General features: G+C 34.6%; 1 protein-coding gene and 1 pseudogene across 1 annotated transcript; both read right to left on the bottom strand.

The window, feature by feature from the left end:
* Nucleotides 1–1,373: 1,373 nt before the first annotated feature.
* LOC127541550 (vomeronasal type-1 receptor 1-like) lies at nucleotides 1,374–2,315 on the bottom strand (annotated as a pseudogene).
* Nucleotides 2,316–12,915: 10,600 nt separating this feature from the next.
* Nucleotides 12,916–13,866, bottom strand: LOC127540721 (vomeronasal type-1 receptor 4-like). Its single transcript, XM_051965546.1, has one exon. The coding sequence runs from the start codon at nucleotides 13,864–13,866 to the stop codon at nucleotides 12,916–12,918; it is 951 nt and encodes a 316-aa protein (XP_051821506.1).
* Nucleotides 13,867–14,519: the final 653 nt, after the last annotated feature.

Below are 14,519 nucleotides of genomic sequence, written 5' to 3'. Positions count from 1 at the left end.
AACCATAGCACCCTGCTCACACACTAACTATATACGGTACATGTGGGACCACAAAAACAACTTGCCATTGTGTCTAGATTTCTCTTTGCCACTTGGTACCCCTCTGCTTTAATTACAACACAGGTTGTCACTGCCCCCTGCCTTGTCAAAAAGGCTGAGAACCCTTAGACAGGATGCCAAATCAGACATTGTCAGCAGATTCTCTCTGGTATGAAGGGTCTTATACCTCACCCAGAGTTCCTCCACTATCTGTGGCCCTCCACACTTCCATACTTTCCTTCAGAGGCTCCCAAACATTGAGCTAGCTCCGGCAATGTGTGTGACAACCTCATTATCAATGTGTACATCTCTACATAGTAATCTGAATTTTATAACTCTTCAGTTTTTCATTCTATGTATGTGAGCCTATAGGCTCTTTTGGAGAAATCTGACATTCTGGGCTTGCACTATTCAACTTCCTTATTTGCCTTAATCATTACAGAGTTGAAAGATGATTTCTGAAATCATTCTCAACCTACTTTCTACTTTTATAAGTTGTGCAAAAATGTTTGTAACAGCCTTTTTTGTAGTGGCAAGGAACTGGAAACTGAGTGGAAGCTGATCTGTTGGGAAATGGATAAATAAATTATGATACATGAATGTTCTATAAGAATTTATCAGCAGAATGATTTCAGAGGACTGGAAAGAACTGGTGCTAATTGAAGTGAGTAGAACCAAGAAAACATTTTACACAGTAACAAGATAATACAATGATCAATTCTGATAGATGTGACTTTTTCCAGCTACAAGGTGATTCAGGCCTCTTCCAATTGTCTTGTGATGAAGAGAGTCATCAGAATCCAGAAAGAGTCCTGTGGGGACTGGATATGGATCATCACATAGTATTTTCACTTTTTTGTTGTTTTTTGCTGGCATTTTGTTTTCTTTCTCATGTTGTTTTTCCTTTTTGATCTGATTTTTTGTACAGCTAAGTAATTTTGGAAATAGGCACAGGAGAATTGCACATGTTTCACAGAAATTGGATTGCCTCTTGTCTAAGGGAAGGTTTTAAAATCACAAGATTTTTAAAGTATAAATGTTTAAAACTATCTTTACGTGAATTTTGAAAATAAAAAGCTATTGTTTCAAAAAGCTCTAAGAAAATAATATGTGTAGAACATTTTGAGAACCTTTAAGTGCTACAAAGATGCCAGATATTAGATATTGTTGTAACCGGTGATAATTTATATTGTTGTAACCGGTGATAATTTATATTATACATCATTATATGTCACATAGTATTACAGTATCCTATAGAATATATACATAGATATTAAAATCATTTTTTTCTGGATAAAAATTTATGTATATTTTTTACTTTGAAATTTCATAGTTCAAATGGGTTTCTTATGAGTTTTTAATGTGTGCAGATGAGGTTTTATCCTTTTGAAAATATTACAGCATTTGAGGAATTGTGAATGACTATTGATTAAAACAAAAGGACAGATTATAGAGTAAAATGAAGTAAAAAATATAGGGATATGTATAACCGACTGACTTGTATCTTTACAATTTTCCATTACACTTAGGAAGATGGAACCAAATGAATAAAAGCATACAAAGATAATCATGAGCAAAAGGATGATTTTAGTGGCTCTGGTTTCTGGGGTGGCAATAGGGTTGAGGCTAGTGCTATGAAGGTATTGGATTTGCCAGTGCTGTCTGAACAAAACAAATGCCATGTAGCCACAGGCAATGGCCATGAATTCCAAAAATACCACATCATAAAGTATCTTCAGATAAGTGTTTTTGAGGTAGAAACAGCACACCAGTCTATAGAACAATATCCTAGGTTGTTCTTAAGGTTATTGACTGTGTCATTCCTAAGACCAGTCACATGTAGAAGCCACATCTACCAACAAATTGAATACGCACATGAAGACACAAGATGGAACAATGTACTCTGGTGCTTTGGCTTTCAGCACTTCCCTTTTGGGGCTGTTAGAACTGATGGTGATGGCTAGAAGCCACTCAGGAGGCAGGTATTGAAAAGTGAAAGTCCTCAGGCAACTCTGCAGATAAACAATGATTTTGCATTCAGTGTCACTCAGGAAAATTTTCTGGTTACAAACTTGGATTGCAATGGGAACTCCTCTAAAAAGAATCATCTCAATATGAGAAAGGTACACATTAACAAAAATCGTATCAATGGGTTTTATCCTGTGACCAGTGATTAAATTATAGCCATACAGGCAAAGGAATAAACCATTCTCAAAGACTCCAGTTATCATCTGAAGCATATGTAAAATGCAGAGGATATCATTGTTAGTTTGCATTCCTTATTCTCTTGGCCAGAATCTGTATTTAGATCCAAAGTGACCTGGGAAGGAAGAGAGAGGTATCTGTTATAAAAATCAGAAATTCAAAAACCGATTCTGAACATATCTTGTCAATGACACAAGGTTCGGTATTAGTTATTATGGAAATACGATTTTATAAAATATTTTACTCACACCAGTTTTTTCAACTTTCTTCATGTAACTATTCTTATTTTGGAACATTAAAATGATTTTATTTGTGAATAGGGATATTAATTCTGTTTATATCGAATGTGTTTATTTGTTTAAATATTTGATTGTTTGCTTACATAAATATATGACTTATTGTTGAATGGCATTGCTATTTTATGGATCAGCTAAAAACTAAAAACTGATAAGATCAGATCTGTTCTTACAGAAAAAGTTAATAGATGTTACTTTATATTTATTACTTACAATTTAAATGCAAAGTAGAAAAAGAAAACAAACCTTTCCCCATGCACAACAAAACATGAGAAAAGATTCAAAATATCAAGCAATAAATTTCATGTTGAAAACCTTTATAATATATACTACACATTGTGTTCAGAGCTGACCATCTTTTCTTTGCACCTCATAGGTTTTTTTTTTCCACTATGTACTGTTTTACTTTATTTTTCCCCATTTCTTCCCATTCCTCCTTCTCCCCCAAAGAAACCTACGATATAAAATATGTATATTATTTGTAAAATGCATATGTATGCATGTGAATATATATGCAAACACATACATACACATACAAATATACCTATACACGCATATACATAGATATCTATAATGATATTCAAAATAGATAGATAGACAGACAGATAGATAGATGAAGTTATATAAGACTACAATGCTTGTTTGTGCCTCTGTATCTCTGAAGGTGGATAACATCATCCTTCACAAATCCAAGTTTTTCCACAATTTTCTAAATCTAAACCTACTCATCATTTGTTGCTTTATCCATTTCCCTATAATACCTTCTTTAATTTTGTATGAACCTATGATGGATTTGTCAGGCAAAATCAACACTATTTGTCCAGGGTTAATGATACACCTGCACTTGTTTGGGTTATATATCATTAGGGAACAGTGTTTTTGATATTTTCTATAGTTGTTAAATCAAATATTTATGAACTTCCTTGGGCCACTTGTGATTGCAAAGAAAATACAACTACTTTCAGCAGTAGGTTACTGTAATTGTAAGACTCATAAATAGGGGCGCGTTTATAATCACAGAGAAACATTCACAAATGCAACTGTCACGAATGTAAAACTGTCACTAGGAATCTTCCCAGAACATGCTTTAAGTATTCCAAAAGGCATACAGTTCTTGAGGCAGACTCTAAGAAGTGAAGAGTCTTCCAAATCAGGGAAAAATAAACATGCTCCCAACAGAAAGTTTTATTAAAACAGCTTTCTCAAAGACAATGTTATCCATCTCATAGATCCTTCATCTATACTCTTTACTGACAACATAGGCAGCTTTGGGCCAATCCAGAAAATAAGCTTGGGCAGCAATTGCTTTTATAGGGTAGTTCAAAATAGCTTCGAAGAGAGAGAGCTCCTAACTCCTCCTCAATTCTGTGGTTCCTTATGACTACGTACTGGATAGTAAAGCAATTGTCTACTTTCTGATTATGATGGGAAACTCATACATTGATATAGCAACTTAATGTTATAGGAAACAGGCTCCTTTGAAAATCAATGTTGGTAGGAAAGCAAAAGAATTAGAAAGAAACTTTGGACAAGAATAATTAGGAAGGATTTTTGTGTTGTCTAATGTGTTCACACAGAGACATGCAAATATGCATACATAACTTTTTTTAAGATATTGACCAATATTTCTTCACAACTGTTGGTTTCTTTAAAGCTCCATACATAATTTATATGCCGGTAAGATATGGGGCAGAGAGAAATAAGTGGATTGAACCTCTCTTTCCTACTCCCTAACTGCATATGACCAATGTATCACTTAATTTCTATATGTTTCGATTCTAGATCAGTAACATGAGCATCATACATTTACCTTATATGTTTCTGTAAGGATAATATGATATGTTAGAAAAGGAATTCAGAATACCTGCTGTATTGCTCACTTTTTATTTATTTCTATAGGGATCCATGGAGAATCCTAAAATATATATATATACCAAATGAATACAAGCTCAGTAATTTTTTTGAGAGCGTTCACAATCTTCTATTTAGACACAATGACAGTGATGATTCCCTGGCTCTTCCTGACTTTCAGCAAATATCTATTCTGTGACTATGGCTTGCTGACAACAATCCTTGGTAGCATACAGTGGCTTTCTTCTTGACTTTAATACATTTCTGATATTGATATGTGAGCTTCTATAGTTCAGTCTATATCTTTCATGGGCTCCTCATCATAACCAATAAATCTTTCTGAGTTCTTTTCCTACTTCAGAACCTGCCTCATCCAGATGGATAATTAGACCATACTAATATAGTAGAAGATACTCTCTGGCATAGCCTTGCCAAACATTGTATGATATGATTTTTTGAAGAGCCCGTTCTCTCTCATATTTACAAACCAAGTTCTTACCGGATAAATGTTCTTATCAGTGCAATGCATTTCTCAATTAAACAAAACGCAACACCATAAAGCAGAAAATCATAACATAGGAACTTCAGAGATTCTTAATTATTTATTAGTTTTCAATGTAACATTTTTTTGTCTGAATAGAAGCTGAAGCAATGGTTTTCCTAAAGGCATAACAGGAAATCTGCTGTGAGATAAGAATGAAATATAAAGAGAGAATCTGATACACACGGATCGAGGCAAAACACTGCCTGCATCTAGGCCACATGACCAAAAATTAAACATATCTGGATCAATCCTTGGCCTGAAGAAAGGTTAATACAAATTATAAGTTATTACTATTGTAATTTTACTAATATTTGCATTATCATAAAATTATGTCAAATAATTAATTATCATTGAAGAAATGTATATTTCCTAATCAATTGGTTGTATTAAATATGAACTCATGGCAAAAAAAAAATTATTTCAAAATTTTTATCATCATCATGTGAATAAGAAAATGTAAAACTATATTTGACTTCTTTGCATTGCAGGATACATTCCCTGTTTCTGTCAGATAAATTTCTGTTCCCAAAGTCCATTTCTTCTAATTTGAATGTCCATGCTACTTTACCATGATTCAAGGACATCCAGGGTACCTGAGGCATAAATAACTGCTTTTTCCACTTCATAAAAAAATACATTTTAAAATGTAAGAAGTCAGGGCAGCTAGATGGCTCATTGGATAGAGAACTGGCCCTGAAGTCAGGAGGCCCTGAGTTTAAATCCAGCCTCAGACATTTAATAGTTATTAGCTTTCTGACCTTGGGCAAGTCATTTAACCCCACTTGCCTTAGCACAAAATAAAATGTAGGAAGTCATTAATTCTAAATTAACCATGATTATTAGAGTGACAGAAGTTAGATTCATATAATAGAATAAAGGAAAAGAAAAGACAAGAAGAAAGGAAGAAAAATTATATTGAGAGTACCTTCCAATTAATCAATTAGTGAAAACTACATTGAAATCAAACAGGCACAAAGGACAGCCAGGGAGCAGAAGAGGACAGGAGAAGGACCTATATAGCAGGCAGAGAGCCAAGGCACTGAAATGCAGCCCCAATAACTTCCTTTGACTGTGAACAAAATTACTCAGTTCCCTTGGCCTCAGTTACCTCACCTGTAAAATGGATGCTTTTGGTCAACTTCTTTGACTTCCTTTAAGCTCTATAATGCTCTGGCAAAGAAAAAGGGATCTGACTGTGGAGCTTTTGCTTGACCAATCCCCACGGGCCATCCCAGCCTGGAATCCACATTATTTTCAGTCCTACTGGCTTGTGAGGGAAGAAAGGATAGAGGTCACAGGGGAAGGGCCTGAAGCCACTATGTGCAACAGCCAGGGGTCTAAGCCCAGAATGCTCTGCCAAAGCACCATCAGATGGTCTCTGAACTTGCACAGCTCACAGTGACTTTTCTCAACACATTCAGCCTGAATCAGAGATCAGAGCCTTCTCCTTCTCCTGGGTTGAGCTCAGACTCAAAAGTTCTAATTCCTTTCCTGATAAAATGAGAAAGGGAACAATCAGGATGTCATTCTGTCAGCATCTGAATCATAATCAGCTGAGCACTGCATCTCCATCCACTCCCTTTAGCCTGGTCAGAACCACTTAAAGGGGAGAGAAAAACAGAGGTACCAGAAGAGTGCTGAAGAAAAGCTAATATGTCCTTGCTGTAATCTAAAAAGGGAGTAATCCCTACTGCAGCTGCAGCTGCAAGATCTCTTCTGCATCCCAAACACTGAAAAAGATAACTCTTTTCCCCTAGATGAGATTTCTAGGAATCTGATCTCTGGGACAAAGATGTACAGTTACTCACCAGTCTGATCTGTGCTGCCAACGAAGTGGCAAATCTGTGAGTGTGTGTGAGTGTGTTTATGTGCGTGTACAAGTGTGCATGTGTGTGCTCTGTGGATGGTCAGGTCTGGAGTAGTAAGCAAAGCCTGTTCTGAGCTCATCTCCCCCAAGAACTGCAATTACTGACACCTCGAAAGCAAAAGGTGGCAGAAGGAATCTGCCATGTCATAACATCCCTTCATCTCAAGTAAAAAAGCCCAGCAGTTATTAAAAGTGACTAATTAGAATCTCTAAAGGAGCAACACTTTACATTGTGGGGAGAAAATTTTCTTTCTGCTTAATAATATGAAAGGAAGAAATACAGAGAGTGATTTCTGTGCATTGATATGCCAGGGAACAATTTCCTGAAATCTAGTGATCTACCAAAAAAATCATCAATTCTAGTCTTTCTGAAAATAATTATAATTAATTGCACACTTTGTTGTAGAGACTAATCTTTTGATAGTAAAAGTAACTAATTTACTTCTACTATGATTTATTGATCGAATATGATGATGATATATCTTGAGGAGTTTGCTTAAAAGAAAAAAATCTAGGTAACACGTTGAGAGAAAAGTAGAGTCATTTAAATTGGCTGGATTCCTCTGTGAGTGTTTTTTTGGTTTATTGTGTTTTTAATATTGGGAAACATGTTATAGACATGAGTTAGTATTAGAAATATAAGGATAAATCAAAGGTTAAACTAATTTAGGAGAATTAGTCTTTCTAACCCGTACTCTTTATTTACCTATACTATAGTTAGAAACACATGACTGAAAGAGCTTGCATGATGTGATGCATGATTTGGAGGATAAAATGAATAATACTTTCTATTTCAAGTCAAGTTTCTTGAATTAAGTAAAATCCTCTATTCCCTCTATCACCTGGTTGTCTGATGATTGAATGAAATTTTTCCCAGTTCGCTTGTGAATTGTTCCCATCTTTGTTTTGCCTGGATTTAATTGATCCAAAAGGCTGTCTTGATAATGAAACTCTAGCAGGATTCATTTCTCCTATAGAAAACTCCCAGCTTTGAGGCTCTATGATAATGCTTATTTAATAAGAGAGAGTTGAAATAAAGTTTATCTTCAATTCTGAACAAGAGGCCACATGAATGAATGGTATCCAATGAGTCATGGTGACAGCAGGATGGGAAAAAAAGGGTCTAGCATTAACAGAGCAGGTCCTGTTTGATTGAAATGGACATTTTCATTGGAAATACTAGCATCACTAGCCCTACTCTACTCATCTTCAGATATGGAAGAATATATGTCAGAAATAATGGTAAGAAAAGGTTTTGTTTCAAGGATACTATAACTTGGCCACAAAGATAAGGGATTGGGGTGATCTATACTATCTTGTCCAACAGTAATTCAAAGACTACAAAACATGACAGATATTCCAACACTAAGGTTCAAAATTCGGGCACATGGTTCTGTTATGGCACATGCTTAATTAGCTTTATTAGTATTAACTTAACCTTCTTTGGAGCAGCTTAGATTTCATTGGCATAACATGTGAGTGATGATCGAGGGAGGTGGACATATGAAAAAAAAAGCATGTTACCATTCTCAAACAAAGAAAAAAACAAAAAGAATTTGTTGTTAATAATAGCTAGATAGTGACTTTTGTGATGCAGTCTTTTGAAATTAAGGGTTCTAATATCTGTAGATAAAAAAAAAATGATGCTCACAATATTTTTCAAGCTTTTAGCTAAAAAAGCTAGATGACACATTTAGGAAATAGTAGGAATACATATATTACGTGTTTTTCTGAATTATGGTTTTTATTCTTTTTTTTAAATTTAGAAACATGCCAATCATATGTAATAAATGATAGGTTGGGGATTAAATGGAAATAGGCTATTTATAATACTTTCCCTACATTCTATATAAATCTCTATAGTCTGTGGAGAGAGAAAGATTAGCAAAAGAATTTTAATGCCTTTATCTAGAATTTAGAGATAATAAAAGACTGAATTAATAATTTGCTCTTATTTATCTTTCTATTGAGGTTTTATAGGAATGCTTATTGCATTAATCTCAATTCTATCATTTTCTTTGACATTATTCTTGCAAATATTTTCAAGTTATTGAATTTTTCTGAGTTTTGTGTTGAGCTTCCTTGTCACCAAAACACATTTTTTATTGAGATGATATTATGAGGGTTTTCTAATTTTTCTTTTTTTTAATAACTTTTTATTGATAGAACTCATGCCAGGGTAATTTTTTACAACATTATCCCTTGCATTCACTTCTGTTCCGATTTTTCCCCTCCCTCCCTCCACCCCCTCCCCCAGATGGCAAGCAATCCTTTACATGTTGAATAGGTTACAGTATATTCTGGATACAATACGTGTGCAGACCCGAACAGTTTTCTTGTTGCACAGGGAGAATTGAATTCAGAAGGTATAAATAATCTGGGAAGAAAAACAAAAATGCAAGCAGTTTATATTCATCTCCCAGTGTTCTTTCTTTGGGTGTAGCTGCTTCTATAATTTTTCTTATTTACATAAATCTGAATTTCACTTAAAATTTGACTTTCATCACTTTTTGATAGAGGTGGTGGAGGGATATCACTGTCTCAAGATTTAGGATTTCTTATGAAAATTATTGCTATTTCTTTGTTTCTCTGTGGTTTTCATAACTAACTCTTGCAGTTTGAAAGTTTTCTGTAATTCTAATATTGTATGATGTAGAGAAAGATATGGTCACTGTTCTCTTTATGTGAGTTCTACTTCTTATTTTGGAAGAGACTCTCTCTTCCCTAAGAAATGCAGGCAATTGTGCTTCTCTCTTGCTCTGAAACTTTACCAGGAACTAGGCATGCTACTCCCTCTTTACTCCAAAATTAAACCAGAGCTCTTGTTCCTTTGTGATTCAATTGCTTCTCTCCATCCAAAAACTAGAACTCAGAAGAGGGCATTGTGCAAAAGAATGGGTAGCACATATTTCTGCTTCTAACTGAAGTTATCTTTGGCTAGAAAATGGCTCTATTAAAGAATGGCTCTACTAAAGCACTTGTTGGCACTAAAATAACATTTGATGCATTATTTTAAAGTTATTTCTGAGGGAATGATGAGAAGTGGGCACTCAAATACAGTTTTACTCTGATGTCTTGGATGTGCCATCTTTTTTAATTTAAAAAAAATTAGTGTTTAAACCAAATTTTTCTGCTTCTGCATTTTATGAATGCTTAATTTTTCATTCCATTTCTCTGATCCTTTATTTCTTTGGAAATCCATTACTGTGTGCTCAATTTTTATCTGCCTCAGTCTCAGTCATTACTTCTTTGAAAGCTGGTTTCTGAAATCATTCTCATACTCTTCTTTTACAAGATGGGTTTTGCATTTATGCTATCTGTAACTTACTAAGAATTATGCATCACTTCATAAAATATAAAAAATCCTTTTTCATTGTGGTTGCTTTTTCTTTTTCTGTTATAAATTTTAGTATGAATCCATTCCTTTTTGTTCTTTTATACTTTATTGCTAATTTCCTTTTCTGATTATATGATTCTTATATCTGCTCTGTCTTACAAATTTTATTTCAAATATTTCTTTTTCCATATTATTGTTCCTTCTCTGGTTAATTTAATTTCTGCCTCCTATTTTCCTCCACTGCCATGGCCATGACTTTTTATTTTACATAGTTCTTTGAAGTTGGATAGCCTCATGTTCTTTATAGATTGTGTATTGAGGATCAAGTAGGAACCTGGCAGAGTTGCTGTACAAAAGTATTCCTGTGGAATAAAGGATTTAATATATTTTATTTTCCATCTCCTTCAAATAAGATTTGTTCCCTTTCTCCCATGGACCCTTCCTCTATGCTACAGTAGGCTTTATTGCAATATACGCTGTTCTTTTCTTTGTATACTATAATGGTTCTCTAGGAGCAGGTTTCTTGGGGAGGTTTTCTGGTGGCAGCCTTAGTTTCAGTTCAGAGTAATAATCACTTCAAATACAACCAGCTGATAAAATCTAAACATTTATTTCTTATCTCTTTCCTTGTCTTGTCTCCTTGCCTGGGGCTGGGCAGCTTTCTGGAGAGCCTTTCAGACCAACCTTGGTCTCAGTGGGGGAAGTGCAGGAGGCCAGTCACCACGGTGGTGTGAGATGGGATGAATGAATCTGGTTCCCCCTCCAAAAGTGGGCTTCTTATGAACTGACTGACAGAACGCTGCCCTCTCAATCTTTTCAACTGAACTAACTAACCTGAAGTTCTAAGAGCTTCTTTATATATGATCTCCCAAAGGTTGACTCCTCCTCTGAGGGAGGGATTAAAAGCGGTGTGAATTCACAAAGTTAACTTTGTCAATCTCCCATGCTTGTGAACTTCAAATGAGTACTTAAATACATTAGTGAGTTAGAGAATTATGGGTTTCTGACTTGTGAATCTCCCAAAAGTGTGAACTCCAATGAGTACTTAAATACATTAGTGAGCTAGAGAATTTGCTAAGTACCATGCTAAATTAGGCAACTGACATCACTTTGTAAGGACTCCCTCTAAGGTGTGAACCAATAAGCACTGTTATCGATTCCATTGAGTAAACACTAGGATTCTAACATCTCTCTTAAGTTATCACCTTGTTTCAAGTTCTGGCTCATAACAGCAATAAATAAGTAAAATCAAGCCAAATAAATTCTTGAACTTGCTCAAATCTGAATAAGTATTTTATACCTAAACAATATATTTATTCTTTGACCTTTTTGTCATACATAGAAGAGCTGAATGACATTCTCAAAAGTCAAAATCACTCATGGTTGCAGAGTTAGGGATTATACACCCTCAGAAAAATGGATGTCTCAGAGAGTGAAAACAACTTTATTTGAGACAGCTGTTCTTTCCTTCAAGATTGGGAACATTGGGTGCATAAAGAGAACTATTTAGACTTGGCTAGAATCTCAGATTTTGATTGGTCCTATTCTATATATATATTTTTCAGAGAAAAAATAAAAATAAACAATATAAAGGGCTTGCTCAGTGGACACACACCCCAAAATCTTGGTAGTGTGACCAGAAATTGGATTTTGAATCTCAGAGTCAAAATTAATTATTCTCATTTTACAAAAGCAAATGAATAGCCACACTGCTTCTACTGTCAATATTTTTCAAAGTATTGTTTCTTTCTCTCTGTCAGTCTCTGTCTATCTTTCTCTCTGTGTCTCTGTCTCTCTCTCTCTCTGTCTCTCTCTGTCTCTGTCTCTCTGTCTCTTTCTCTTTGTGTGTCAGTCTGCCTCTCTGCCTCTTTGTGTCTTTGTCTCCCTCTCTCTGTGTGCTTAAAAAAACCATTTCTCATTTCTCTTTTTCAAAATGTCTGAAGAATTGAGATATATTTGAGGAAGAAGGAAAACGTTATTATAAATCTCATTAATGTAAGAGAAAAAAAGGATTAGGAAAATGAAAAGTTATTGGCTATATGTAAAGAGTCCCAGCAGACAAGTGAACAGTAATCTGGAAAAGACAGTAAGCAACAAGCATCCACAGGGCAGTGATATTCCCAGTATCTCTTGCAGAAAGGAATGACATCAGAGCTCAGCTAAAGGTCATGCTGTATTCTCTATTTTTAAGGAAGAGCTGTATGATTTCTTTTTTTAAAATAGCCCATGATCTCTCCACAAAAAGAATAGGTGGCATCACCTGGGATCAAGGATTGAGGAAGTATCTGGATCTTTGTTGTTCTAGTATACAAAATAGAATCTGCAGAGAATCCTGTTCCTCATCTCATACTAACTAGTGACCATACCCCATTTACCCCATAGCAAAATACAGTGCTTGGGTCTGTGATTTTCTAGTAATGAAAAATAACATTTATTTTTTTTTATCACATATCTGGTTAAACTTGTGCAAAACCTTAATCTCTTTTGTCATTAGTTGTTGATATTTGTGTCTATTGAACTTGGTTATAATTATGGTGTCTTTCATGAGAGATGGAAACACAATTTGAAATTTGTACCAACCATCATTTATCATTACTCTGTTTGCTTTGGGAAAAAAAAAGTTATTGGTTTGGTGGACAGAACAAGACATATGAAAAAGCAAAAATACTCATTTTTTGATGAAGAGAAATTTCACTTTTACTACAGTGTCCTCTTTCACAAATAAAATTTTGAACTGAGAGTTTAGAATTTATTTTCTTCTTTAAAATTTCATAGTTTAAATATATTTGTTCTGAGATTTTAATGAATGGGTATGAGAATTTTTTATTCTTTTGAAAATGTTACAACTGAGGATCTGTGAATCACTACTGATTAAAACAAAAGGACTTACTGTTGAGTAAAAAGAATTAAAAAACGCATACATATACATAACCCACTGGCTTGTAGCTTTAGATTTTTCCATTACAATAATAAAGATCGAACTACCTGAATAAGAGCATACAAAGGTAATCATGAGCAACAAGATTACTTTAGTGGCTCTGGTTTCTGGGGTGGCAATAGGATTGGCGCTAGTGCTATGAAGGTGTTGGACTTGCCTTTTGTGTCTGAACAAAAAAAGCACCATGTAGCCACTGGAAATGGCCATGAATCCCAGAAATACCACATCATAAAGGGTCTTCCACATAACAAGATTAGAGGTTTTTATGGCATGCCAGTCTATTGAACAGTATCCTAGGTTCTTCTTAAGGTCACTGAACGAGTTGTTTCCAGGGCCAGTCACATGTAAAGGCACAACTACATCTACCAACAAATTGAGTACCCACATGAAGACACACGATGGAACAATGTATTTTGGGGCATTGGCTTTGAGCTTGGCCCATTTGGAGTTATTGGAACTGATGATGACAGCCTGGAAGACACTCAGGAGGCAGGTATTGCAAAGTGAATGTCCTCGGGCCACTCTCTGCAGATAAACAATGATTTTGCATTCAGTGTCACTCAGGAAAATTTTCTGGATACATACTTGGATTGCTGTGGGAACTCCCCTGAAAAGAATCATTATAATATGGGAAAGGAACAAATTAACAAAAATTGGATCTATCGGTCTTATCCTTTGACCAGTGACTAAATTAAAGCCATACAAGAAAAGGAGTAAAACATTCCCAAAGACTCCAATTATAATCCGAAGCATAAGCAAAATGCAGGGGCCATCATCGTTAGACTGCATTCCTTATTCTCTGGGACAGAATGATATTCAGATCCAAAGTGACCTAGGAAGGAAGAGAGAATTTTCTGCTATAAAACTGGGAGGTCAAAATCAGATTCTATACACTTTTTTTTTAACGATGAAGTGATCTTTATTAATCCTTAGTTGTTACAGAAATACAAATATTTAGAAAATATTTTACTCCCACTAGTTTTCTATATATGTTTTTACTTTCTTGATGCAACTATTCTTATTTGGGGATATTGTATTTTTTTTTTGTAAATAGCAATTTTAATTATATTTTATGGCTTATGTGTTTATGTATTTATTTGATTGTATATTTATGTAAATATATTTGGCATTTTTTTAGAATGGCATTGATATTTCATAGATCTCATAAAACTAGACTCATATGTTCAGATCATTTTTTACAGCAAAAGTTAGTAAAAACCTTTCTTTATATTTATTATTTAAAAGTAAAATGTAAAATAGGAAAAGAAGAAGAACACCTCACCATGTACACAATAGAACATAAGGATTTATAATCTCGAGCAATAAATTTTCTTATCAAGAAAACCCATATAAAATGCACGACACAAGTTCAGAGATAACTATCTTTTCTTTACCTATTGTAGTATTTTGTTTGTTTTCTGCTGTGTACTCTTTAAATTTAC

The sequence above is a fragment of the Antechinus flavipes genome, chromosome 6, assembly GCF_016432865.1.
Source record: "Antechinus flavipes isolate AdamAnt ecotype Samford, QLD, Australia chromosome 6, AdamAnt_v2, whole genome shotgun sequence".
NCBI lineage: Eukaryota > Metazoa > Chordata > Mammalia > Dasyuromorphia > Dasyuridae > Antechinus > Antechinus flavipes.
This window is presented reverse-complemented; position numbering and strand designations above follow the sequence as displayed.

Excerpts from the sequence above, each read along its gene's own strand:
- LOC127540721 (XM_051965546.1), bottom strand. The coding sequence starts at position 13,866 with ATGCAGTCTAACGATGATGGCCCCTGCATTTTGCTTATGCTTCGGATT.